The following is a 26,552-nucleotide window of genomic DNA, read 5'->3' as shown; positions in this document are numbered from 1 at the left end:
CTCCTTAGTAGATGATCATACTCAGCCAGAATTTAGTCCCATTGTCTATGTGAATTACCCGCACCGCTAATCAAACACTTGGCTGCTAATTTATGTTTGAGTTTAGTTCAGTCTCCTCGTGAGATTCTTCTATTGTATTCTTATTGCTAACACCTACCGAGGGATTGTCCAACCCACCAGACATGCCTATTCCACCTAGAACGCGTGGCAACGCAACGGTCAGGCGGTGACCATGCGGCTGGCATGCAAGTTCACGCGCTTTGGAGTTGGGGCCCTCGACCACCATCCAAACCTCGACGTCAAGGCACCACACCATGTATTTCTAATTAAATAGATACTTATATACCTATAAATGATTTTTGGGAAAAATAAAGAGCAAACTATTATGCAGCTGCAGTTCAAATTTAACCCGCTTCCAGCTGAATCGACATAAATTTGTCTTTTTCACGAGAGGTGGATAAAAGATTTTAACACCCAACCATTTTGTCAATTGTACATTAAATATGGACTAGTATTTTATAAAAATAATTTGGTCCAATTTTGAAACAAATATATGGTAGGTCCTTCACAAAAAAACTCATTTTGGTCACTTGAAAAATGGAAAATGGATTTTTCATACAAGGAAAATGAAAACTTCCTTAATCAACATGGTTTACCATTCCAATATGCACCCTTGTGCTTAATACTATATCATTTCAACAAACTATGTCATGAATGTGGTCATAAGATTGATCATTTGGCTTGAAAGCCATGAATCTTCACACATGATAGCCCATTTCTAAGAACACTTATTTAAAATAATTGTCGCATTACTTGTTTATTATTTTTCCTAGTAACGTTGTCACATATAATGACACAATGCAATGGTTTTCCATTTTTTTTAATTTGTTTTGAATTTTTCATGGCCATTTCAAAACGCGGTCAAAACATCGGGTATGACCATTCCTACCTAGTAGTTGAACCTTGACAATATTTTGGTGTTTCTATGATTAAATAGATACTTGTGTACCTAAAATGATTTTTAATAAAAATAAAGAGCAAACTATAATGTAGCTGCAGTTCAAATTTGACCCGCTTTGAGCTGATTCAACGAAAATTTGTCTTTTTCACGAGAGGTCGATAAAATCCATTAACACCCAACCATTTGGTCAATTGTACATTAAATATGTCCTAGTATGTTAGAAAAATGATTTGGTACAATTTTGTTACAAATATATGGTAGGTCCTTCACAAAAAAACTCATTTTGGGCACTTAAAAATGGAAAATGATTTTTTCATGCAAGGAAAATGAAAACTTCCTTAAGTAACATTGTTTGCCATTTCAATATGCACCCTTGTGCACAATATTAGATCTTTTGAACAAACTATGCCATGAATAGGACAAATGAATAGTGGCGGATAAATGAAAGAACACATTTGAATGATGGGTTGTTTCATGAAAATTATCATGATTATGAATCCGGGTTATATTTCTACACCCAAAGTTCATTTATTTGTGCTCTACTTCTTCCATACAGGGCTCACACAGACAGATGTTTGTAGTCTTTCTCATTGGCTTTCGTTACTCATTCATCTTCTGTAAATGCATTGTTATGTTAAAAATGCTAAAAATTAAAATATACTTGTGCTTCATCTCTCCAGGAATGATGCTATCCTCATTTTGCTCTTTACCCCGTGACAACGCACGGGCAATCAACTAGTTTGGCTTAAAGCTCTGAATATTCACACATGATAAGTCATTTCTGAGAATGAAAACTTTCTTAGGCAACATCGTGTCACTCAAAATGTGGTATAATATTTTTGAAAAATGGTGTAGTCTAATTTTGCAACAAATATTTAATATTTTCTGTAATTTTTCTAGAGATCTGGATTAAAAAAAATCACATTTCAAGCCGGCCAATGAGAGACGAGAAACTGCCTTCACGCGGATCACCTATTTGGACGCGATCTCAGCCATCCATCAGCATTCATCCAACGGCAGAGCCTCTTCTAAGAAAGCAAAACCCTAACCACCCACACACCCACGCACGCTTCCTCATTTTCCAGATCTAATCAAGCAGCCTCTCCTTCCTTCCCCTACCCACCACCACCACCTCGGGCCGTTCCCTCCGCCCTGTGCCACCACCTCCGGCTGCCACCCAACCCCCACCCCACCCCACCTCACCTCCTTGCGTGCGCCCTGCTCCCCAATAGCCGGGACGGACAGCCCTCTGCGACGCCGCCAACAATGACTCGACGTCTCGCCCACGGAGACGCCGCCACCGCCGCTTCCACCACCGGCGGCCCTGCCTCCCCCAGCGGCCCTCCCCTACTACCGCACTACCCCGGCAGACCACCCCGCCCTGCCTCCACCGTCCTGCCTCCCACCCTGCCCCGCCCGCAGTACCCCAGGCCGCCCGACACAAGAGGGAAGCTGCCACTCCCCCGGCGAGTGGTGGTCACAATAAGAAAAGAGGGGCCTCTTCTCCTCTCTCGCGTCCGATGGCCTCGAGATCGGGTGTCGGCGGTGGAGGGGCGGACGGGGGCGTCGGGGATGGACCGACGATGCTGGATGAGCTGTACCACATCAACGTCGTGCCGGCCGAGCTGCACTTCAAGTTTCGCAAGGAGCTCCAGGGCCTCCGCATCGGCGTCAACTTCGAGGTCGGTAACCCTCCTTATAAACCCTAATTCTCGAGTCTTGGGCTGCCCGTAGATTTGTCCCCCAATTATTTCGCTCCAATCTTCCAATGTACTGTATCTCGCAAGATCCGTCAGGCCAAACGTTGGTGTTATGCGCGTACTGGAAATAATTTACTCTGCTGATGTTGCTGCTTCCTTGTCCCTGGTATTACACGAGGACAGTATACGCCTGCTCACAATCCCAATTTTAGTTTTTGGGTTATGTTGCCAATTTGCCATAGTGGCCGTTGTTACTCTGTGTGCTGTGTGTAACCAGTTCACCCTATGATCTGAGTGTCTAATCTCTAATGCCATATATTGTTTCAGTTCTACAATCTAGAGGTGAATGATTTTGAGGCAAAGGTAGTTCTGAAGCCCCTGGACTTCGACCGGAAGTGGCAGTTCCAGTACAAGCCCATCAGCGGTGACATACAACTGCTTTCCAAGAAGTTTGCAGTTACAAAGTACGTGAACCTTCAGGTTCTTTGCTTAATTCAATCTTGTTATTCATGCGCCGTTTATGTGAGAATAGGAACTGGTTACATATTAGGCACGACTTTGCGGTGAGGTAACTAGCAGCTAGTTTGCGCTATTCCTTGCAATATGGCATGTTATGACACAACTAGATATGTTAAATTGCTAGTGCCATCTGCCCAATGTTTTTATGGAGTAACGCGTTTTATGGCGACCGCCCCCCTTCATAACTAGTCATGTAATCTAAGTTAATCTATGTAACCTTGCGATAAACTTATCTATAAATTGTTTATGGGCGATGATGTGATGTGAGGCTTGTGGCTGTTTGCTTCATCTAAACTGAAGCATTCGCGGCCATAGCATGGATACATGGTAACTAGCAGCTAGTTTGTTGGTTGAGTTTTCATGGTTGTTATCTGTATTCTAGTTATGCTGTTAGGGTCAGATGATCTGCAGGCAGTTTATCCTGTAACTCAGTAGCTCTGCTGCCAGTTTGTCAGCTTCTACCAGAATTCACTGAAACCCATGGCAATCAGCCACTAGTGACATAATGCATTCCTCCTACGGCTTCACGTGGAATTTTTATATCAAGTCAAGCTGTCTTACATGTGCTGCACAAAACCGGAAATGTTCTGTAAATGCTGCCATTCATGTTTCTTAGCGAGTTATCTGACAATAATATTTGTTTGTTGTTGCAGTCTTCGAAGAGGAAGACCAGGGAGCCCAAGGAGGAGAACGTCACCCTTGGACCGTCAGTCCGTGAGGGAGAGCATGTGGCGTTACTCACATCTTTGCATCCTTCAATGACTCCTTCATCGTAAGTGTTTACCTCTTCGCGCCTATGCAATGGACACTGTTGTTTCATGTGTGTTGACTCTGTATCTCATTATGCAGCATGTGACTGACTTGTCTTGGAGGGAAACACTGGTGCACATCAGTGGTATGTATCTTTGCCTATGTGATTACTTGTGTTGAAACTGTTAGATATGGTACTTGATAAGTTGATATGCACTGTTATTCCTATAAACCATCCAGGTGGCATGAAGGTCAAGGCTGATCGTGATGAATCTTCACCCTATGCTGCTATGCTTGCATCTCAGGTTGTCGCTACCCGTTGCAAGGTAAGCATCCTGAAATTTCTAGGAATCACTTTCAACTTGATCCTATCACCAGCTGTCTTTTGTGGTATATCATTAGACTGATGTTTGCCAAGCTATGATGGAATGTCGGTACACGACTAGGATGTAATCCTGCATTGCTCTTTTGAGATGTCTTGTCTTAGAGTTGTTTTTAGATTAGTCTCACTCTCGCATGTTGGTGTCGCATTCTTCCACCAGGGAGCATTTTTCCACGAGGTGTCATGTCAGGGCGTGTATGGGTTGCTGTTTCTGGAGTAGATAGCTGGAGTTCGACGATTTGGTGCGTCGTGCTGAGCTTCTTCTCTGATCTGCACTGATTTCTTGGTGGAAAGGCAGGCAGTCCTTGTTTGTTTGATCCATAGGTTTAGAAGTTGGCTACACTCCACAGAAGCATCTAATTTGTTATGTGTTGTTTTTGTTATGTCTGGCTAATCTGGGGACCCATTTCTGTTGTCTTCTACGGTAGCAAATAATGCCTAACTTCTGGTCTTCACCCTAGCTAGACCTTGTCTAGATAATTCCATATTGTAAAACACTGGCAGAGCAACAACAACAACATCCTTTTTCTACATAATTCCACGCAGTTCTGTTGCTTAAATATTCATAGTCATAGTGAGTGTCCTCCATTACAGCATCAGTCTCTAACAATCTACTTACTGGAGCCAGGAAATTGGATTAATAGCTCTCAGTTTCTTGCTTCCATATGGGGGTTGATTTCCCTCTTACCTCATTCGGCTCGGTTCTGTTGTGTAATGCGGCCTGGTTAGCTAAGTGTGTTGGTTTCCCTCTTACTTCAGAATACAGTATTAATATCTTGTCCTGACTAATTAACTGAATTCTGGCTTGTCTGAATACAGTATGTTAGTATGGGCGAGCGTAGCATTTTGTGTTGAACTGAAGAAACATTAGCGGCTGGCGTAACCCATGCACTGAAACCTGAAGTTCAACAAAATATTATGTACTAGTACAAATTAACTCTGATGGCCATTACATTGACTTTCCAATACTTATTATATTGTCTTCTCAGTACTTCTATATTTGTTTATCTTTTGTTTCTAACTCTTTTGGTTTATTGTTAGATGCCTTCGTTGAGCCTGTACGAACATATCCAGAAATGATGTTTCCTCTCATTGAAGGAGCTTCGGCCTGAAAGTGAAGAAGTGGAGTATATTTGTAGTAGTAGTTATATGTTGTGATAGTATCACATGTAATGGTGAAATGAATTATGTAAAGATTGTGCTATTAGCCAAAATTGGCATGTGGTTTGATAATTTTCATTTATTCGTTGTTTTGACTGAAATAATTGTGTGGAGATTGAAACCTTGGCTGTCTTTATTTAGAACCTGACAAGTGGGACCTAATAGTATTTGGCATCTAGAAAGGCCATTTTTCAAATAATATTCACAGAATAAAAACCAATAATTAAGGAAATGGAATTCAAATTTTGTGGTGTGGGCTGCCGTTTAGAGATGCTTCAGATTTATGTGTATAAGCTTCAAATTTGTATGAGCTGTTATTTATAGATCCATTAATAACATAAAAGAAAAAAAATTGTTGAATTTAAAAATGAAAAAAGACCAAAACTGAACTGGATCAAATGTATTTGGGCACTAAAAGGCCAGGGCCCAAATTATAATGATGATTTTTTTTTGAAAAAAATACTAGATGTGGCTGTAAATAGGCTAAGGCCTCATAAGAAGCCCAAAAAAATAAAACCAGCCCATATGATCAAATGAAATGGGCTGGGCTGATTTCAGTCATGACGTTTTGATTTCATCGTAATTTTGCCACGTAGGACTGCCACGTAGGATTGGGTTAGATTGCCAACGACGATTTAGGATCGTCGTAAAGGTTACGACGATCCAGGAATCGTCGTAAAGGTTACGATGATTTTGATCAAAACATCGCTGCTGTTCATTTCTGACGCTCCGTTTTTGACGCTTGGTTTTTCGTCGTGAGATCATCGTAAACTAAAAATCGTGATGATGTAGCGACGAAAATATAGCGTCGTGTATTAGCATATTCCTTGTAGTGTGTAGTTCCCCCGGCGGTAGTTCCGTGAGGACTGGACCGCGTCAGGATGGTAAGTGGATAGGGTTTTCTCAATCTTCTGAGTGTCGGTAACCTCAGTACCACACAACTGAAGAGTGGTACAAATCCTGTGTAGTGCCAAATTGTACTCCCCAACCGTCTTGAAGTCCGCGAACCTCATACAGATTCACTTCGCCTCTGCACGTGGCTTGACAGTGTACTTCAGCCTCTCAAACCGCTGTTTAAGAGCGGTCCAAAGGCTAGAAGCACTCCGTTCAGCTATATACTCGTCTTTCAGAGTAGGGCAGAGGTGGTGACGGAGGAAATGCAGAACCTGGTCATTTTCTGACGCGAACTTGGGGTCAGTGGGGGCCAACAGGGCCCCCTTACCAATCGCTCTCAGAAGGCCCTTGCCCTCGAACCATATCTCGCAGTCGGAAGACCAGCTCAGGTAGTTCAGCCCTGTGTGGACCAACTCAGGAAACTCCCTGTTGACCATTCCGGCCATCTGCAATTTATGCAAAAATAATGAGATTACAGCAGGTAATCTTTTGCATAAATGCGATGTGCATAAACTTATTCAATAAAAGTGACGTTTCATTATTTAATACTTTTTTATTATTATATGATTTACCAAAAGATTAAAAGTGCTAAACAAACACATAATAAAATTTTAATTGAGATAGTATATTATGCGTACCGGATGCGTGAAAAAAAACCCAAAAACAAATTTCTGAGGTATCTTTTATTTTCATAGAGACTAAAGTACGTTTTATAATTTAAAAACCGTACTGTTTTCAATATCTAAATTTGGGCTGCCGGCCTAGTTCGCCACCACGTGGCCCGATGCTCCTCCTCCTTTTTTTAAAGGAGATGCCCAAAATCGCGGTGGCCGAGCCAGGCCAGCCCGAGCCAGACCGGGTCGCTAGGGTTCCTAGCGCCCGATCCAGCGGCGGGGCTCCATCTTCCCGAGGCTGGCGGCGACAGCGCAGGGCGTGAGGCGGGGCATGGCGAGCGGCCAGCGCGGCCAGCGCAGCCACCTGGCGCGGCGGCGCGGCACAACCAGAAGCCACGGGATGGGGCGCGGCCATCGGGCCAGGCGGTGGCCGAGGCCAGCAGCCACGGGGGGGGGGGGGGGGCTGCCAGCGCGGCACGGCGTAGCCACCGGGCCAGGCGGTGGCCGAGGCGAGCATCCACGGGAGGCGCGCGGCCAGCAGCGCACGGTGCGGCCACCGGGCCAGGCGACGACCGGGGCCAGCAGGCACGGGGGGGGGGGGGACACGGCCAGCGGGTCAGGCGATGGCCGAGGCCAGCATAGGAGAGCAGGGCCGAGGCCGGCAGAGGCCAGTGACGCCAGCAGGGCGCAGTGCAGCAGTGGCCCTGACGCGCAGGATGATTCACCGTCAATTTCATTTGGAATCATGACGGCGCTTGGCACAGCAGGTGCGTTGCGGCGGTACCATGGCCATCTTGGTCATGATGTGTACCGACTCCCATATGATGTAGTCAACAAATCGCTGCTAATCCAAGAACATCGACATTGGTCGGCGACGTATTCGTCAGCGGGTTCTTGACAGGAAAATCCACACCATAGGTGAGTTAAATCCGAAAAAATATACTAAGCGCAAAAACGAAATCGTGATAACGAGGGGAATCCATTTTTGCAAAGAGGGGGATCGGATTTATAACTCCGTGCGATCGACGATAGCCTGCTTGGGGCAGGCTTGACGCACGTTCGATGAAGAGTTGGTGGAGCGAAGCGTGCTGATAACGTGTTCCGCAACTCCTGTCGGCGAGTCCGGTCCAAGGTTGCGGAGCGGAGCTAGCGTCGTAGATGAAGTAGACGAAGTAGTCGAACACACAGAATCACAGAACACCAAGAAATAGAGAGGGAAACAAAGCTTTATTAATCATGAAGTCTCTGTTACAATGATTGCCTCTCCTCTATTTATATAGGGATATGGGGGTCAGGGATAAGAACCCACTTAACGGAAAGAGGGGAACCGATAGGCACTAGCTTCGTGCCTCGCACGCAAGCCACGCGTCATTAGCCAACCAGGCCTTGGCCCATTGGTTTCCCCACACTAGCCATTCATAACGTCCCCATTGTTGGGGAACGTCGCATGGGAAACAAAAAATTTCCTACGCGCACGAAGACCTATCATGGTGATGTCCATCTACGAGAGGGGATGAGTGATCTACGTACCCTTGTAGACCGTACAGAAGAAGCGTTAGTGAACACGGTTGATGTAGTGGAACATCCTCACGTCCCTTGATCTGCCCCGCGAACAATCCCGCGATCAGTCCCACGATCTAGTGCCGAACGGACGGCACCTCCGCGTTCAGCACACGTACAGCTCGACGATGATCTCGGCCTTCTTGATCCAGCAAGAGAGACGGAGAGGTAGAAGAGTTCTCCGGCAGCGTGACGGCGCTCCGGAGGTTGGTGGTGATCTTATCTCAGCAGGGCTCCGCCCGAGCTCCGCAGAAACGCGATCTAGAGGAAAAACCGTGGAGGTATGTGGTCGGGCTGCCGTGGAAAAGTCATCTGAAATCAGACCTAAAACCTCCGTATATATAGGTGGGAGAGAGGGGACCTTGCCTTGGGGTTCAAGGAGCCCCAAGGGGGTCGACCGAGCCAAGGGGGGAAGGTCTCCCCCCCCCCCAAACCGAGTTGGACTTGGTTTGGTGGGTGGGAGTCCTTCCTTCCCTTCCCACCTCCTCTCTTTTTTTTCTTTCTCTTTGATTTTTTCTTCCAATGCGCATAGGGCCCTTTTGGGCTGTCCCACCAGCCCACTAAGGGCTGGTGCGCCACCCTCAAGGCCTATGGGCTTCCCCGGGGTGGGTTGCCCCCCCGCTGAACTCCCAGAACCCATTCGTCATTCCGGTACATTCCCGGTAACTCCGAAAACCTTCCGGTAATCAAATGAGGTCATACTATATATCAATCTTCGTTTCCGGACCATTCTGGAAACCCTCGTGACGTCCGTGATCTCATCCGGGACTCCGAACAACATTCGGTAACCAACCATATAACTCAAATACGCACAAAACAACGTCGAACCTTAAGTGTGCAGACCCTGCGGGTTCGAGAACTATGAAGACATGAGCCGAGAGACTCCTCGGTCAATATCCAATAGCGGGACCTGGATGCCCATATTGGATCCTACATATTCTACGAAGATCTTATCGTTTCAACCTTAGTGCCAAGGATTCATACAATCCCGTATGTCATTCCGTTTGTCCTTCGGTATGTTACTTGCCCGAGATTCGATCGTCAGTATCCGCATACCTATTTCAATCTCGTTTACCAGCAAGTCTCTTTACTCGTTCCGTAATACAAGATCCCGCAACTTACACTAAGTTACATTGCTTGCAAGGCTTGTGTGTGATGTTGTATTACCGAGTGGGCCCCGAGATACCTCTCCGTCACACGGAGTGACAAATCCCAGTCGCGATCCATACTAACTCAACGAACACCTTCGGAGATACCTGTAGAGCATCTTTATAGTCACCCAGTTACGTTGCGACGTTTGATACACACAAAGCATCCCTCCGGTGTCCGTGAGTTATATGATCTCATGGTCATAGGAACAAGTACTTGACACGCAGAAAACAGTAGCAACAAAATGACACGATCAACATGCTACGTCTATTAGTTTGGGTCTAGTCCATCACATCATTCTCCTAATGATGTGATCCCGTTATCAAGTGACAACACTTGCCCATCGCCAGGAAACCTTGGCCATCTTTGATCAACGAGCTAGTCAACTAGAGGCTTACTAGGGACAGTGTTTTGTCTATGTATCTACACAAGTATTGTGTTTCCAATCAATACAATTATAGCATGGATAATAAACGATTATCATGAACTAAGAAATATAATAATAACTAATTTATTATTGCCTCTAGGGCATATTTCCAACAGTCTCCCACTTGCACTAGAGTCACTAATCTAGTTCACATCACCATGTGATTCCAATGAAATCAACACCCATGTAGTTACGGGGTCTGATCACGTCTTGCTCGTGAGAGAGGTTTTAGTCAACGGTTCTGAAACTTTCAGATCCGTGTGTTCTTTACAAATCTTTATGTCATCTTATAGGTGCTGCTACTATGTGCTATTCAGAAATACTCCAAATATCTTCTTTACTATACGAATCCGTTTCACTACTCACAGTTATTCGGATTAGTGTCAAAGCTTGCATCGACGTAACCCTTTACGACGAACTCTTTAACCAACTCCATAATCGAGAAAAATTCCTTAGTACATCAGTTACTAAGGATAAATTTTGACCGCTGCTAGTGATTCAATCATGGATCACTCTCTGTACCTCTCCACAGACTTTGAGTCAAGGCACACATCAGGTGCGGTACCCAGCATGGCATACTTCAGATTCTACGGCCAAGGCATAGAAGACGACCGTCGTCTATTCTCTTTATTCTGCCGGGGTCGGGTTTTGAGTCTTACTCAAATTCACACCTTTACAACGCAACCAAGAACTCCTTCTTTGTTGATCTATTTTGAACTCCTTCAAAAACTTGTCAAGGCATGCATCTTGTTGAAACTTCCATTAAGCGCTTTCGATCTATCTCCATAGATCTTTGATGCTCAACGTTCAAGTAGCGCAATCCAGGTATTCCTTTGAAATTTTTAGATCCGTGTGTTCTTTACAAATCTTTATGTCATCTTATAGATGCTGCTACTATGTGCTATTCGGAAATACTCCAAATATCTACTCTACTATATGAATCCGTTTCACTACTCATAGTTATTCGCATTAGTGTCAAAGCTTACATCGACGTAACCCTTTACGACGAACTCTTTAACCACCTCCATAATCGAGAAAAATTCCTTAGTCCATAAGTTACTAAGGATAAATTTTGACCGCTGCTAGTGATTCAATCATGGATCACTCTCTGTACCTCTCAACAGACTTGCTGCAAGGCACACATCAGGTGCGGTACTCAGCATGGCATACTTTAGAGTCTACGGCTAAGGCATAGAAGACGACCTTCGTCTATTCTCTTTATTCTGCCGTGGTCGGGTTTTGAGTCTTACTCAAATTCACACCTTACAACGCAACCAAGAACTCCTTCTTTGCTGATCTATTTTGAACTCCTTCAAAACTTGTCAAGGCATGCATCTTGTTGAAACTTCCATTAAGCGCTTTCAATCTATCTCCATAGATCTTTGATGCTCAACGTTCAGGTAGCTCAATCCAGGTATTCCTTTGAAAACTCCTTTCAAACAACCTTGTATGCTTTACAGAAATTCTACATTACTTCTGATCCACAATATGTCAACCACATATACTTATCATAAATTCTATAGTGCTCCCACTCACTTCTTTGGAAATACAAGTTTCTCATAAACCTTGTACAAACCCAAAATCTTTGATCATCTCATCAAAGTGTATATTCCAACTCCGAGATGCTTGCACCAGTCCATTGAAGGATCGCTGGAGTTTGCATATTTGCTAGTATCTTTAGGATCGACAAAACCTCATGGTTGTATCTCATACAATGTTTGCTCAAGGAAACCGTTGAGGAAACAACGTTTTGACATCCTACATGCAATATTTCATAAATAATGCAGCAACTACTAACATAATTCTAACAGACTTTTAGCATCACTACGAGTGAGAAAGTCTCATCATAGTCAACTGTTTGATCTTGTCGGAAACATCTTTGCGACAAGTCGAGATTTTCTTAATAGTGACTTATCACTATCATCGTCTGTCTTCCTTTTAAAGATCCATCTTTACTCAATAGTCCTATGACCATCAAGTAGTTCTTCCAAAGTCTACACTTTGTTTTCATACATGGATCCTCTCTCGGATTTCATGGCTTCCAGCCATTTGTCGGAATCTGGGCCCACCATTGCTTCTCCATAACTCGTAGGTTCATTGTTGCTCAACAACATGACCTCCAAGACAGGGTTACCGTACCACTCTGTAGTAGTACACGACCTTGTCAACCTACGAGGCTTGTAGTAACTTGATCCAATGCTTGATGATCACCATCATCAGCTTTCACTTCAATTGGTGTAGGCGCCACAGGAACAACTTCCTGCGCCCAGCTACACATTGGTCGAAGTGATGGTTCAATAACCTCATCAAGTTCTACCACCCTCCCACTCAATTCTTTCGAGAGAAACCTTTCCTCGAGAAAGGATCCGTTTCTAGAAACAAACACTTTGCTTTCGGATCTGAGATAGGAGATGTACCCAACTGTTCTGGATATCCTATGAAGATGCATTTATCCGCTTTGGATTCGAGCTTATCAGACTGAAACCTTTTCACATAAGTGTCAAAACCCCAAACTTTCAAGAAACGACAGTTTAGATTTCTCTAAACCTCAGTCTATACTGTGTCATCTCAATGGAAATGCGTGGTGCTCTATTTAAAGTGAATGCGGTTGTCTCTAATGCTTAACCCATAAATGATAGTGGTAGTTCGATAAGAGACATCATAGCATGCACCATACCAAATAGTGTGTGGCTATGACGTTCAGACACATCATCACACTATGATGTTCTAGGTGGCATGAACTGCGAAACAATTTCCACATTGTCTTAACTGCGTACCAAAACTCGTAACTCAGATATTCATTTCTATGATCATATCGTAGACAATTTATCCTCTTGTTACGACGAACTTCACTCCGAAACAGATTTCAATATTTCAGACTTTTGATTCATTAAGCAAATACTCTAGTATCTACCCGAATCGTCATTGAAGTAAGAACATAATGATATCCACTGCGTGCCTCAGCACCCATTGGACTGCATACATCAAAATGTATCACTTCCAACAAGTTACTATCTTATTTCATCTCAATGAAAACAAGGCCTTGCTCATGTGGTATGATTTGCATGTCACTAGTGATTCAAAATCAAGTGAGTATAAAGATCCATCAACATGGAGCCTCTTCATGCAATTTATACCAACTTGACTCAAGCGGCAGTGCCACAAGTAAGTGGTACTATCATCATTACCTCGTATCTTTTGGCACCAATATCATGAACATGTGTAACACTACGATCGAGATTCAATAAACCATTGAAGGTGATTATTCAAGAAAATAGAGTAACCATTATTCTCTTTAAATGAATAATCGTATTGCAATAAACACGATCCAATCATGTTCATGCTTAACGCAAGCACCTAATAACAATTATTTAGGTTTAACACCAATCCCGATGGTAGAGGGAGCGTGCGACGTTTGATCATATCAACCTTGGAAACACTTCCAAACACGTATCGTCACCTCGCCTTTAGCTAGTCTCCGTTTATGCCGTAGCTTTCATTTCGTGTTACTAATCACTTAGCTACCGAACCGGTATCCAATACCCTCATGCTACTAGGAGTACTAGTAAAGTACACATCAACATCATGTATATCAAATATACTTCTTTCAACTTTTGCCAGCCTTCTTATCTACCAAGTATCTAGAGTTGCTCCGCCTCAGTGACTGTTCCCCTCATTACAGAAGCACTTAGTCTCGGGTTTGGGTTTAATCTTGGGTCTCTTCATTAGTGCAGCAACTGTTTTGCCGTTTCACGAAGTATCCCTTCTAGCCCTTGCCTTTCTTGAAACTTAGTGGTTTTACAAACCATCAACTATTCATGCTCCTTCTTGATTTCTACTTTCGCAGTGTCAAACATCGCGAATCGCTCAAGGATCATTGTATCTATCCTTGATATGTTATAGTTCATCACGAAGCTCTCACAGCTTGGTGGCAGTGACTTTGGAGAACCATCACTATCTCATCTGGAAGATTAACTCCCACTTGATTCAAGTGATTGTCGTACTCAGACAATCTGAGCACATGCTCAACGATTGAGCTTTTCTCCTTTACTTTGTGGACAAAGAATCTTGTTGGAGGTCTCATACCTCTTAACAAGGGCACAAGCATGAAATCACAATTTCATCTCTTTGGAACATCACTTATGTTCCGTGACGTTTCAAAACGTTTTCGGCGCCTTGCTTCTAAGCCATTAAGTATTTTGCACTGAACTATCGTGTAGTCATCAGAAACGTGTATGTCGGATGTTCACAGCATCCACAGACGATGTTCGAGGTGCAGCACACCGAGTGGTGCATTAAGGACATAAGCCTTCTGCGCAGCAGCGAGGACAATCCTCTTAAAAGTTTGCTACTATCAACTTTCAACTAAATTTTCTCTAGGAACATATAAAAACAGTAGAGCTATAGCGCAAGCTACATCGTAATTCGCAAAGACCATTAGACTATGTTCATGACAATTAGTTCAATTAATCATATTACTTAAGAACTCCCACTCAAAAAGTACATCTCTCTAGTCATTTGAGTGGTACATGATCCAAATCCACTATCTCAAGTCTGATCATCACGTGAGTCGAGAATAGTTTCAGTGGTAAGCATCTCTATGCTAATCATATCAACTATACGATTCATGCTCGACCTTTTGGTCTCATGTGTTCCGAGGCACGGTGCACAGTCGGGGAGAACACAATTTCGTCTTGAAATTTTAGTGCGAGATCACCTCATAATGCTACCATCGTTCTAAGCAAGATAAGGTGCAAAAAAGGATTAACATCACATGCAATTCATAAGTGACATGATATGGCCATCATCATGCGCTTCTTGATCTCCATCACCGAAGCACCGGCACGACCTTCTTGTCACCGGCGTCACACCATGATATCCATCATCATGATCTCCATCAACGTGTCGCCATCGGGGTTGTCGTGCTACTCATGCTATTACTACTAAAGCTACGTCCTAGCAATATAGTAAACGCATCTGCAAGCACAAACGTTAGTTTAAAGACAACCCTATGGCTCCTGCCAGTTGCCGTACCATCGACGTGCAAGTCGATATTAACTATTACAACATGATCATCTCATACATCCAATATATCACATCACATCATTGGCCATATCACATCACAAGCATACCCTGCAAAAACAAGTTAGACGTCCTCTAATTTTGTTGTTGCATGTTTTACGTGGTGACGATGGGTATCTAGTAGGATCGCATCTTACTTACGTAAACACCACAACGGAGATATATGAATTGCTATTTAACCTCATCCAAGGACCTCGTCGGTCAATTCCGATTCAACTAAAGTTGGAGAAACCGACACTTGCCAGTCATCTTTGAGCAACGGGGTTACTCGTAGCGATGAAACCAGTCTCTCGTAAGCGTACGAGTAATGTCAGTCCAAGCCACTTCAATCCAACAATACCGCGGAATCAAGAAAAGACTAAGGAGGGTAGCAAAACGCACATCACCGCCCACAAAAACTTTTGTGTTCTACTCGAGATTACATCTATGCATGAACCTAGCTCATGATGCCACTGTTGTGGAACGTCGCATGGGAAACAAAAATTTTCCTACGCGCACGAAGACCTATCATGGTGATGTCCATCTACGAGAGGGGATGAGTGATCTACGTACCCTTGTAGACCGTACAGCAGAAGCGTTAGTGAACGCGGTTGATGTAGTGGAACGTCCTCACGTCCCTCGATCCGCCCCGCGAACAATCCCGCGATCAGTCCCACGATCTAGTGCCGAACGGACGGCACCTCCGCGTTCAGCACACGTACAGCTCGACGATGATTTCGGCCTTCTTAATCCAGCAAGAGAGACAGAGAGGTAGAAGAGTTCTCCGGCAGCGTGACGACGCTTTGGAGGTTGGTGGTGATCTTATCTCAGCAGGGCTCCGCCCGAGCTCCGTAGAAACGCGATCTAGAGGAAAAACCGTGGAGGTATGTGGTCGGGCTGCCGTGGAAAAGTCGTCTCAAATCAGCCCTAAAACCTCCGTATATATAGGTGGGAGAGAGGGGACCTTGCCTTGGGGCTCAAGGAGCCCCAAGGGGGTCGGCCGAGCCAAGGGGGGAAGGTCCCCCCCCAAACCGAGTTGGACTTGGTTTGGTGGGTGGGAGTCCTTCCTTCCCTTCCCACCTCCTCTCTTTTTTTTTCTTTCTCTTTGATTTTTTCTTCCAATGCGCATAGGGCCCTTTTGGGCTGTCCCACCAGCCCACTAAGGGCTGGTGCGCCACCCTCAAGGCCTATGGGCTTCCCCGGGGTGGGTTGCCCCCCCCCCCCCCCGCTGAACTCCCGGAACCCATTCGTCATTCCCGGTACATTCCCGGTAACTCCAAAAACCTTCCGGTAATCAAATGAGGTCATCCTATATATCAATCTTCATTTCCGTACCATTCCAGAAACCCTCGTGACGTCCGTGATCTCATCCGGGACTCCGAACAACATTCGGTAACCAACCATATAACTCAAATACGCATAAAACAACGTCGAACCTTAAGTGTGCAGACCCTGCGGGTTCGAGAACTATGTAGACATGACCCGAGAGACTCCTCGGTCAATATCCAATAGCGGGACCTGGATGCCCATATTGGATCCTACATATTCTACGAAGATCTTATCGTTTGAACCTCAGTGCCAAGGATTCATATAATCCCGTATGTCATTCCCTTTTTCCTTCGGTATGTTACTTGCCCGAGATTCGATCGTCAGTATCCGCATATCTATTTCAATCTCGTTTACCGGCAAGTCTCTTTACTCGTTCCGTAATACAAGATCTCGCAACTTACACTAAGTTACATTGCTTGCAAGGCTTGTGTGTGATGTTGTATTACCGAGTGGGCCCCGAGATACCTCTCCGTCACTCGGCGTGACAAATCCCAGTCTCGATCCATACTAACTCAACGAACACCTTCGGAGATACCTGTAGAGCAGCTTTATAGTCACCCAGTTACGTTGCGACGTTTGATACACACAAAGCATCCCTCCGGTGTCCGTGAGTTATATGATCTCATGGTCATAGGAACAAATACTTGAGACGCAGAAAACAGTAGCAACAAAATGACACGATCAACATGCTACGTCTATTAGTTTGGGTCTAGTCCATCACATGATTCTCCTAATGATGTGATCCCGTTATCAAGTGACAACACTTGCCCATCGCCAGGAAACCTTGGCCATCTTTGATCAACGAGCTAGTCAACTAAAGGCTTACTAGGGACAGTGTTTTGTCTATGTATCCACACAAGTATTGTGTTTCCAATCAATACAATTATAGCATGGATAATAAACGATTATCATGAACTAAGAAATATAATAATAACTAATTTATTATTGGCTCTAGGGCATATTTCCAACACCCATGTCTTCCAAGTTGGTAGTTTACTTGTTCTTTGCAATACGCGTTTTAAATGCCATCTGAGAGAGGTAATTCCTACTGCATTTCTTTGTGTATTTGACGAGAGAGTGATAAGGGATTTTGTTACATTTTCTAGCAAGTGAAGGCAAACCCATTTACTACCCTATGGTACCTTTTTATTACTATTTAGGAAAAAGTCTAAAACAAATCTTGAATTTATAGACAAAACCTAAATCAAATTATGAAATCTCAACCCCTGAAATTAGCATATCAAACTCTGTGATCCCGATCTATTTTAAACCTCGAGAGAATTTAGCATATATTTACTAATTGGGCCGGCCCATTAGCGCAGTCTCTCGCGCTGGTATGGTTTTTTGTTTTTTCGTTTTCGTTTTTTTCCTTCATTATACTTTGTTCTTCACTTGTTTTCTCTGTTTTTTCTTTTTTTTGTTTTTTTTGTTTCTTTTGTTTCTTTCTTGATTTTTTTTCATATTGTTTTCCTTCATCATAGTGTTTCTTTCACACGGTAATATTTTTTCAAATGGACGTTTTACATTCCTTAACGACAATAAACATTTTATAAAACTACATGACCATTTTCTACATTGTTACACATTTTTAAAATTCTATAAAAAACTCAAACAAATGTCACGTTTATTTTGTTAAGGGTATGACACTTTTTTACATCACTTAAACATTTTTTACATTGCATACATTTCTTTCCAAAAATGTCACAAGCACATTTTTTGAAACTTGTGAACAATGATGAAATGTTACATTTTTTTGAATGGACGAAACATTTGTTTGAGTCACACGAATATTATATACTCCCTTCGTCCCAAAATAAGTGACTCAAAAATGACTCAGTTTTGTACTAAATTAGTATAAAATTGATTCATTTTTGAGCCACTTATTTTGGGACGGAGGGAGTACATTTTACATACTTTTTTTTTCAATGCCACATATATTTTTGCAAACTCATTATATTTTTTAGATGTCACAAACATTTCTTTACACATTTGTACAGGTTCTAATTTTGTTCCCATTTTTAAAAAAGTAGTAGTTTTATTTAAGTATTCAGGATTTTCAAAAAGTGTTCATACATTGTAAAATGTGCGGACATTTCAAAATTAATTATGTTTTCAATATTTTTTGCCCCGATAAAACGTTTTCGGGGTTCAATGCTTCTGTGTTTTCGAAAACACAAATAATTTAAAAATTGCAAAAAGATTATTTGAAAATTTGTCACAATTTTTTAAAATCTGAATCAGTATTCATACCATGTGAAAAATTGTTGGATTTCTGGACATTTTTGACAAATTTGATTTTTTAAAATAACGGGGAGTTTTTAAAAAATGTGAAAATAATATCAAAATTCCAAAAAAAATTAAAAACACAAAAGGAAATTTAATTTGTGCCAAAATAGAAAGCACTAACGTTTTTTAGAAATGTGCAACATTTTTTAAATTTCACAAATGTCTCTTATGGCATAGTTGGCCGATCCAAATTCTCGTATGTGAGCGTAACAGATTATCCCAATTAGGATTATAGTATTTCGAGTGTGTCAAACAGATCTAGGGTCTAAAATAAACCGTAATTAGAAGCTTAGAGTACTAGTTTCCAAGATTCAAAGTTCACTAACTTTTTGTGTACAATTTCAAAGATTTTGGACGTTTTCTATTGTTTATGTATGTAAGGTTGTGTTCGTGGCATTTCCTTGTAGTCGGCTGATCCCAAACTTGGTCGGTGTCCGCTTGTGCTGTAGACTGTGGTTGCTTCGCGGTGCTCTTCTGCGTGGGAGCTCGCTCCTGCGCCGTGTTGACCGGCTCATTTGCGTCTTCTTTGAACTAGTAATCTTGCACGTGCAATGCACGACTCGACAATGCTCCTTCGAAAGACACGCTTGCTACAAATTGCATCTCATAAGTAAATCACGACAAACATGAATTTAGAGATCCAACTAAAGACACTAACAATGCTTGAAGATAAACTAGGCACCATATTCGGTTCGCTATCATCATGTAAGTTGAGAAACAATGAAAGGTTCTTCAAAAGAATAACAATGGTGGGCATGCGGTCCAATACAGCTGACAGAAGATAGTACAAGCAGAAATAAACATAGTGTAATTGAATAAACAATTGGTAAAAGGAATACAACCACAAATAAATTGCATATAATGGTGGAGAAAATGAAACATGGTGTATTAGACAACAATGCCCAACCATGTTATGAATTTTGTAGAGTAGCTTAAAAAATGCAAGGAGTAACTTCAAATTTGATTATGAGATATCATCTATTCCAAGTTGATAACGCGTAAAAATACATGGGGAAGGGAATAGAGAAACGTAGCAATAAAAATCTATTGCTCTAGTCTAATAAATTTACCTATACAACATTGTCCCATCTCCTTTGAAATGTCTTCACTAAGATTATATTCTCTGCACCTCTTTATCCATATTTGTTACTTAAAGGAATTTAGGTTACAAATAACAAAAAAACAACCAAGATTTATACTAAAATATGACATGGTACCATAATTTGCAACTTAGTTTTGCTAGCTAAAAATCTGAAATATGGATACCAACTAAAACAAGATGTGTCTTGTACACGCAATCCAAGTACGTATTCAGCCATCTTGACACCAACCATCAGAAAGGGTATCAATCGCTGAAAAACAGGTGAACTATTCTGTCAGTATATTCAAATCACATACAATGAATGCATGATAGCTGATCAAATTAGCGATCCATTTCCACTGAAAAATAGTGTAAGCATGCAAGGAAAGACGAGTTGGTCCAAACATGAGTGAAAACAATAATTCAAGATATCAAAGGGTTCTAATCAATATCCAGGTATTAGATAATTAATGTGAGTTATTCTCTACAAAAGAGTGGCGAAACCAAAAAGTACTATATATATCAGTTTTTTGTGGAAACACAAAAATATATGCAAACCATTTATGACTTCTCTTAAAAAAAGTATATCATAAACAAGCTATATGAGGTAGTAGATCAACATAATGCCATACCACTCTTCTCTTGACAATCAAACTCCCCTTTATATAAATTATAAACACATAAACCATCTATAGTAGACAACAATGCGGTCATTTTCTTTTTTGCACCAAGCAACCAAATTACTGGAAAGCAAAAAAAGCATTACCATATTTTGGGAAAGAAGCCAGCATAACATCACGGTTTATTCTAGAATAGAACGCCCATGATCAAATGATTCAGATGGCAATGAAATTTTTATGTATGCCTATGTTTCTCCTAATAATAGGCGACCACAATTTTTTTACATTCAAACCAAGGTAGAAAATATGCATGTAATCTTAAAAACGATTGTGTAAACCAAGTTAATTTGTTTATACCGTTGAGTCAAATCAGAAGTAATTATAACTACGAATTTCGACAATTAATGTATATTTTTTACATGGCACTATGACAGTCAAGAGGAAATACATTTATTTAACATCGAAGTGGTAAATTACTTGTTAGTTGTTAGCACTATAAACCTAAAAATATGAGAGTCGACTTCAAGACCCTTGCATATGGCTCCTATATCATGCATCATAAATCAAAACTAATACTTGCTAGTTACTCTCATAACACAAGAATTCCTACGGCTACACGGAAAATCCTGTAGTTCATTCTTTCATTGTAAACGCTTACCGAATTATGGTTGCCAACACTCATGCATCACACTGCGAGGAGCTAAGGAGTCCTGTAAAATAGCAGGAATATCACTATTTTGTCACATATGTAGCACAATACTTAAAAAGGAAAATATTATGAATCCCTGGCATTAAAGTGGCAATAATATAGGAGGCTTTTGATTTTTAATGGAACTTGTAGTAACCACGCACACAAATGGAGTACTACAGATGGAAGTACTACAGACATAACAATTGACCAACACGTAGACCAAAATAGTACATCATAAAACTGAAATGAGCACACCTGAAGAGTGAAAAAGAGGTGACTCTCAGAATAACTTGCTATAACTGTACCATTGCAAGCACGCACATCCACCATGTTGTTGAGCAAATTGAATAGAATTTTCAAACCCATCCATAGATGCGTCATGAACCTGAGCATTTGAATCTCTTGTTCGTGTGGTAATGACAAATAGGATAATGTCAAGAGGTTAGGATCTAATACACCTAGGCCTAGGCGGATATACAAGAGAACTTGCAGATTTCTTTTGTTGACAATGACAAACAAGAATTATACACACAGGAATATAAGGAATCACTCACACACCGAGAGGAGGCTGAGCCGTCCGGCGCGATGGAGGCAACGTCCGACGGGTGAGGCACGACGAGATGAGGCGTTGTACGCAGATGGCGAGGCGATGATGAATCATGGCCGAAACTTGCGGCACGCGCATGGGACGACGCATTGGGCGATGGCGCGTTGGTGCCTGGAAGGAACCACTCCTCCTTGGCCCTCGCAAGTTCCGACGGTGGCTCGCGTGCGTGGCAACTGGCAAGGACAGGCGCCTCGTGCGTCCTCGCGGCGGCATCTCGTTGGCGGTGGCGGGCGACCTCCGCGCTCCTGGGGATTTTCTCTCTTTTGTGATTGATCTGATTTGAGGTTCGTACCGGGATGGACTTGGTGATCTCAGCACTAATTAAGGGAGAGAGGTTAACTGATGGAAATTTGGATGGCGCGCCTTACGTGATTGCAAGAGTTGCTGACGCGAGGCGTGGTATGTTTCTCTCCGCTAGCGGAGTACGGTCAGTCAACGTTAATTGCTAAATGCACACCATAATCAGATTAGCTTAAGGCTAACCGTTAGATCGGCTTTAGTGGGCCTCATCTTGGTGTGATAATTAGTACGTGTAGATTTTGTGGGGTGCATTTAGAAAATATTATGTTTTCTCTTTTATTAGTAGTGTAGATGTCGTGAATGGGAAATTCGAACACACGATTCCAACCTGTGGGGTTTATTCGTTTAGACCTAAACAAACAGACGACATGATTCAACACGCGACCGTAACTATATATTTTGTCTATTTGGTGGCCGACCCGCTCCATCTTCATCACAAATCTGCATTCGGTTTGCGTTCATACGAACACCAAACAGACAGACACGTGCTCTCTCCTCGTCTGTCTCGGGGACGTGTGATGGCCTTCCAACTAACTCCACCGTCCAAAGTGAATGCGCGTGCGTGGTGGGTCCCCGTCATCACCCACCCATTGTTGGGTCTTCGTCGTTCTTTAAGTGGAAGTCGTGGACCCACCAGTCCACATGTTCCACTTCCAAGCCCCTCCTGCCACATCCACCCCCGACACGAGCTTGGAAACCCTAGCCGCCACCGTCGCATCCACCCCGCGCCGACACCATGGTCCGGCATTGGATCACTAAAGGGAAGCACAACCATGAGACTGGCTCTTCGTGTGGTAGTCGCTGCTCCAGTAGCTCCCAGTAGCCCGCACCACCTGCTCCGCCGACGTTTGCCATCTCATTGCCTGCGACCCAGGTGCGCAATAGGCCGTACGTCTCCGCGGAGATTTGTTGGCATTATTGGGAGGTGGCGACGCCACCTCCCCAAGAATTGGCATTTCTCCGCGGATTGGGTGCCATCCCTTCGATGCCGACGAGCGTCCGTGCCCGCCGTGAGGAGATCGACCGACGTCACACACGCATGCCACCGAATCTGCTACGCGACCCTAGGTATGCCATCACATTGTCGTTGTGGAATACGTGGATCCGGGACAAGCAAGACCTGCAACATCAATCCTTTTTTGTGGGTCGTCCTCCTAGCTCGCGCCGCCCGTGTCGTGCTTGTGCAGAGAGCCCACCCCAAAAGGCATGGTCGTAGGCGTGTGCGCGGCCTCACACCTACGCCATCCCCGTCCCCACCACCACCTCCCATGACAGAGGAGGAGGCCGGGCTCATGAGACGTGTCATAGAGGACTCTATGAGCACGCACGACGAGTGCCAATGGGTGGGTGATACGTCTCCAACGTATCTATAATTTTTGATGGTTCCATGCTATTATCTTGTCAAGTTTGGATGTTTTATATGCATGAATATGCTATTTTATATCTTTTTGAGACTAACCTATTAACTCAGTGCGAAGTGCCAGTTCCCGTTTTTTCGTGTTTTGAAGCTTTTTCAGAGAAGAATATTAAACGGAGTCCAAACAGAATAAAACCTGCGGGATGAGTTTTTCCATAACAGAAGATACACCGGGGACTTGAGAACCAAGGCACGAGACCTCGGGGGAGGTCACAATCCCCCTAGCCTTGGCCTGGGAGGCGCGCCTGGCAGGCTTGTGGGCCCCACGTGGCTCCTTTGCCCTACCTCTTTCGCCTATAAATTCTCTAAAATCCCAAAACCAAAGAAGAGAGCCACGAAAATACTTTTTCGCCGCCGCAAGCTTCTGTCTCCGCAAGATCACATGTGGGGACCGTTCTGGTGCCCTGTCGGAGGGGGATTCGGACAAGAAGGGCTTCTTCATCAACACCATTGCCTCTCCGATGATGCGTGAGTAGTTCACCACACACCTTCGGGTCCATAGCTAGTAGCTAGATGGCTTCTTCTCTCTCTTGGATCTTCAATACAAAGTTCTCCATGATCTTCATGGAGACCTATCCGATGTAACCTTCTTTTGCGGTGTGTTTGTCGAGATCCGATGAATTGTGGATTATGATCAGATTATTTATGAATATTATTTGAGTCTCCTCTGATCTCTTATATGCATGATTTCGTATCCTTCTAATTCTCTTAGAGTTGTGGGTTTTGTTTGGCCAACTTGATCTATAATTCTTGCAATGGGCGAAGTGCTTGGTTTTGGGTTCATACGGTGCGGTGTCCTCACCTAGTGACAGAAGGGGTAGCGAGGCATGCATCGTGTTGTTGCCATCAAGGGTAAAAATATGGGGTTTATATCATATTGCATGAATCTACCCCTCTACATCATGTCATCTTGCTTATGGCGTTACTCTGTTTGTTATGAACTCAATACACTAGATGCATGCTGGATAGCGGTCGATGTGTGGAGTAATAGTAGTAGATGCAGAAAGTATCGGTCTACTTGTCTCGGACGTGATGCCTATATGTATGATCATTGCCTTAGATATCATCATGACTTCGCGCGATTCTATCAATTGCTCGACAGTAATTCGTTCACCCACCGTAATACTTGCTATCATGAGAGAAGCATCTAGTGAACACTATGGCCCCCGGGTCTACTTCACATCATATATTCAGATCTACAAAATTACTTTGTTGCACTTTTCGCCTTCAGATCTCACTTTGCAAATAATCGTGAAGGAATTGACAACCCCTTTATAGCATTGGGTGCAAGTTTGTTTGTTTTTGCGCAGGAACATTGGTGCCTCATCTTGATACTCCCACTGGATTGATACCTTGGTTCTCAAACTGAGGGAAATACTTATCGCTATTGTGCGGTATCATCCTTTCCTCTTCAAGGGAAAAACCAACGCAAGCTCGAGAAGTAGCAAGAAGAATTTTTGGCGCCGTTGGCTGGGAGTATTCAAGTGAAACTTATCCAAGTAACTATCGCAAACTCATCTCTTGCATTTACATTATTTGCCTTTTGCCTCTCGTTTTCCTCTTGCCCACTTCTGAAAAAACAAAATTTACAAAAATATTTGCCTTTTTCGTTTGCCATTTCTTTCGCTTGCTTTCTGTTCGCTTGTGTGCTTGTGTGCTTGCTAAGTCACCATGATTGAAAACACGAAATTTCGTGACTTCTCGAATACTAATAATAATTATTTTATTAGTGCTCCGATTGCTCCCGCCACTAGTGCGGAATCATATGAAATTAATGTTGCCTTGCTAAATCTTGTTATGAAAGAGCAATTTTCCGGCCTTCCTAGTGAAGATGTCGCATCCCATCTTAATACCTTCATTGAGTTATGCGATATGCAAAAGAAAAAAATTTGGATAATGATATGATTAAGTTGAAGCTATTTCCGTTCTCATTACGAGATCGAGAAAAAACTTGGTTTTCATCGGCTATTTACACTTGTTCCAAGAATCAATACTATTTTACCCTTGTTCCAAGAAAATACTATTTTACCCAAAAATAGTATTGATTCTTGGAACAAGTGTAAATATGCTTATATTTCCAAGTATTTTCCACCGGCTAAGATTATCTCTCTCCGTAATGATATCATGAATTTTAAGCAACTAGATCATGAACATGTTGCACAATCCTGGGAGAGAATGAAATTGATGATTAGAAATTGTCCCGCTCATGGCCTGAGTCTTTGGATGATTATACAAATCTTCTACGTTGGTTTGAATTTTGCTTCTAGAAATATCTTGGAGCCTCAGGTGGAACTTTCATTGAAATCACACTAGGAGAAGCCACAAAACTCCTAGATAATATCATGACAAACTATTCCCAATGGCACACTGAAAGGTCACCTACTAGTAAAAAAGTGCATGCTATAGCAGAAATTAACTCTTTGAGTGCTAAGATGGATGAGTTAATGAAATTGTTTGCTAGTAAAAGTTCTCCTTTAGATCCAAATGACATGCCTTTGTCTTCCTTGATTGAGAATAGCAATGAGAGCTTGGATGTTAATTTTGTTGGTAGGAATAATTTTGGCAACAACAATGCTTATAGAGGTAACTTTAATCCTAGGCCTTTTCCTAGTAATCCCTATAATAACTTTGGCAATTCCTACAACAATTCTCATCGAAATTACAATAAATTACCCTCTGAACTTGAGAGTCATATTAAAGAGTTTATCAACTCGCAAAAGATTTTCAATGCGTCCATAGAAGAAAAACTGCTCAAAATTGATGACTTGGCTAGGACCGTTGATAGAATGTCTCTTGATATTGATGCTTTGAAATTGAGATGTGCTCCTCCCAAGATTAATATGGATGAAACTTTGAAAGCTATGCGTGTTTCCATGAATGAGAGTAAAGAAAGAACCACCCAAATTCGTGCTAGACATGAATGGATTAAAAAGGCGTGTTCTCGTGATGAGAATCACGAAGATCTTAAAGTGCTTGGTGTGACTCCTATTGAATCCTTGTTTTCTAATGTCAATCCTAATGATGATGGCTCTGGATATGAATC

At 42.7% G+C, this 26,552-nt stretch overlaps 1 protein-coding gene and 1 pseudogene across 1 annotated transcript; both read left to right on the top strand.

The window, feature by feature from the left end:
• The first annotated feature begins 2,481 nt into the window (after nucleotides 1–2,481).
• LOC123401187 lies at nucleotides 2,482–3,607 on the top strand. Its single transcript, XM_045094922.1, has 3 exons — nucleotides 2,482–2,643; nucleotides 2,989–3,141; nucleotides 3,575–3,607. Exons 1-3 carry the CDS (start codon nucleotides 2,482–2,484, stop codon nucleotides 3,605–3,607), a joined length of 348 nt encoding a protein of 115 aa, XP_044950857.1.
• Nucleotides 3,608–3,685: 78 nt separating this feature from the next.
• Nucleotides 3,686–4,988, top strand: LOC123401177 (annotated as a pseudogene).
• Nucleotides 4,989–26,552: the final 21,564 nt, after the last annotated feature.

Source organism: Hordeum vulgare, chromosome 1H, assembly GCF_904849725.1.
Source record: "Hordeum vulgare subsp. vulgare chromosome 1H, MorexV3_pseudomolecules_assembly, whole genome shotgun sequence".
NCBI classification, from domain to species: domain Eukaryota; kingdom Viridiplantae; phylum Streptophyta; class Magnoliopsida; order Poales; family Poaceae; genus Hordeum; species Hordeum vulgare.
This window is presented reverse-complemented; position numbering and strand designations above follow the sequence as displayed.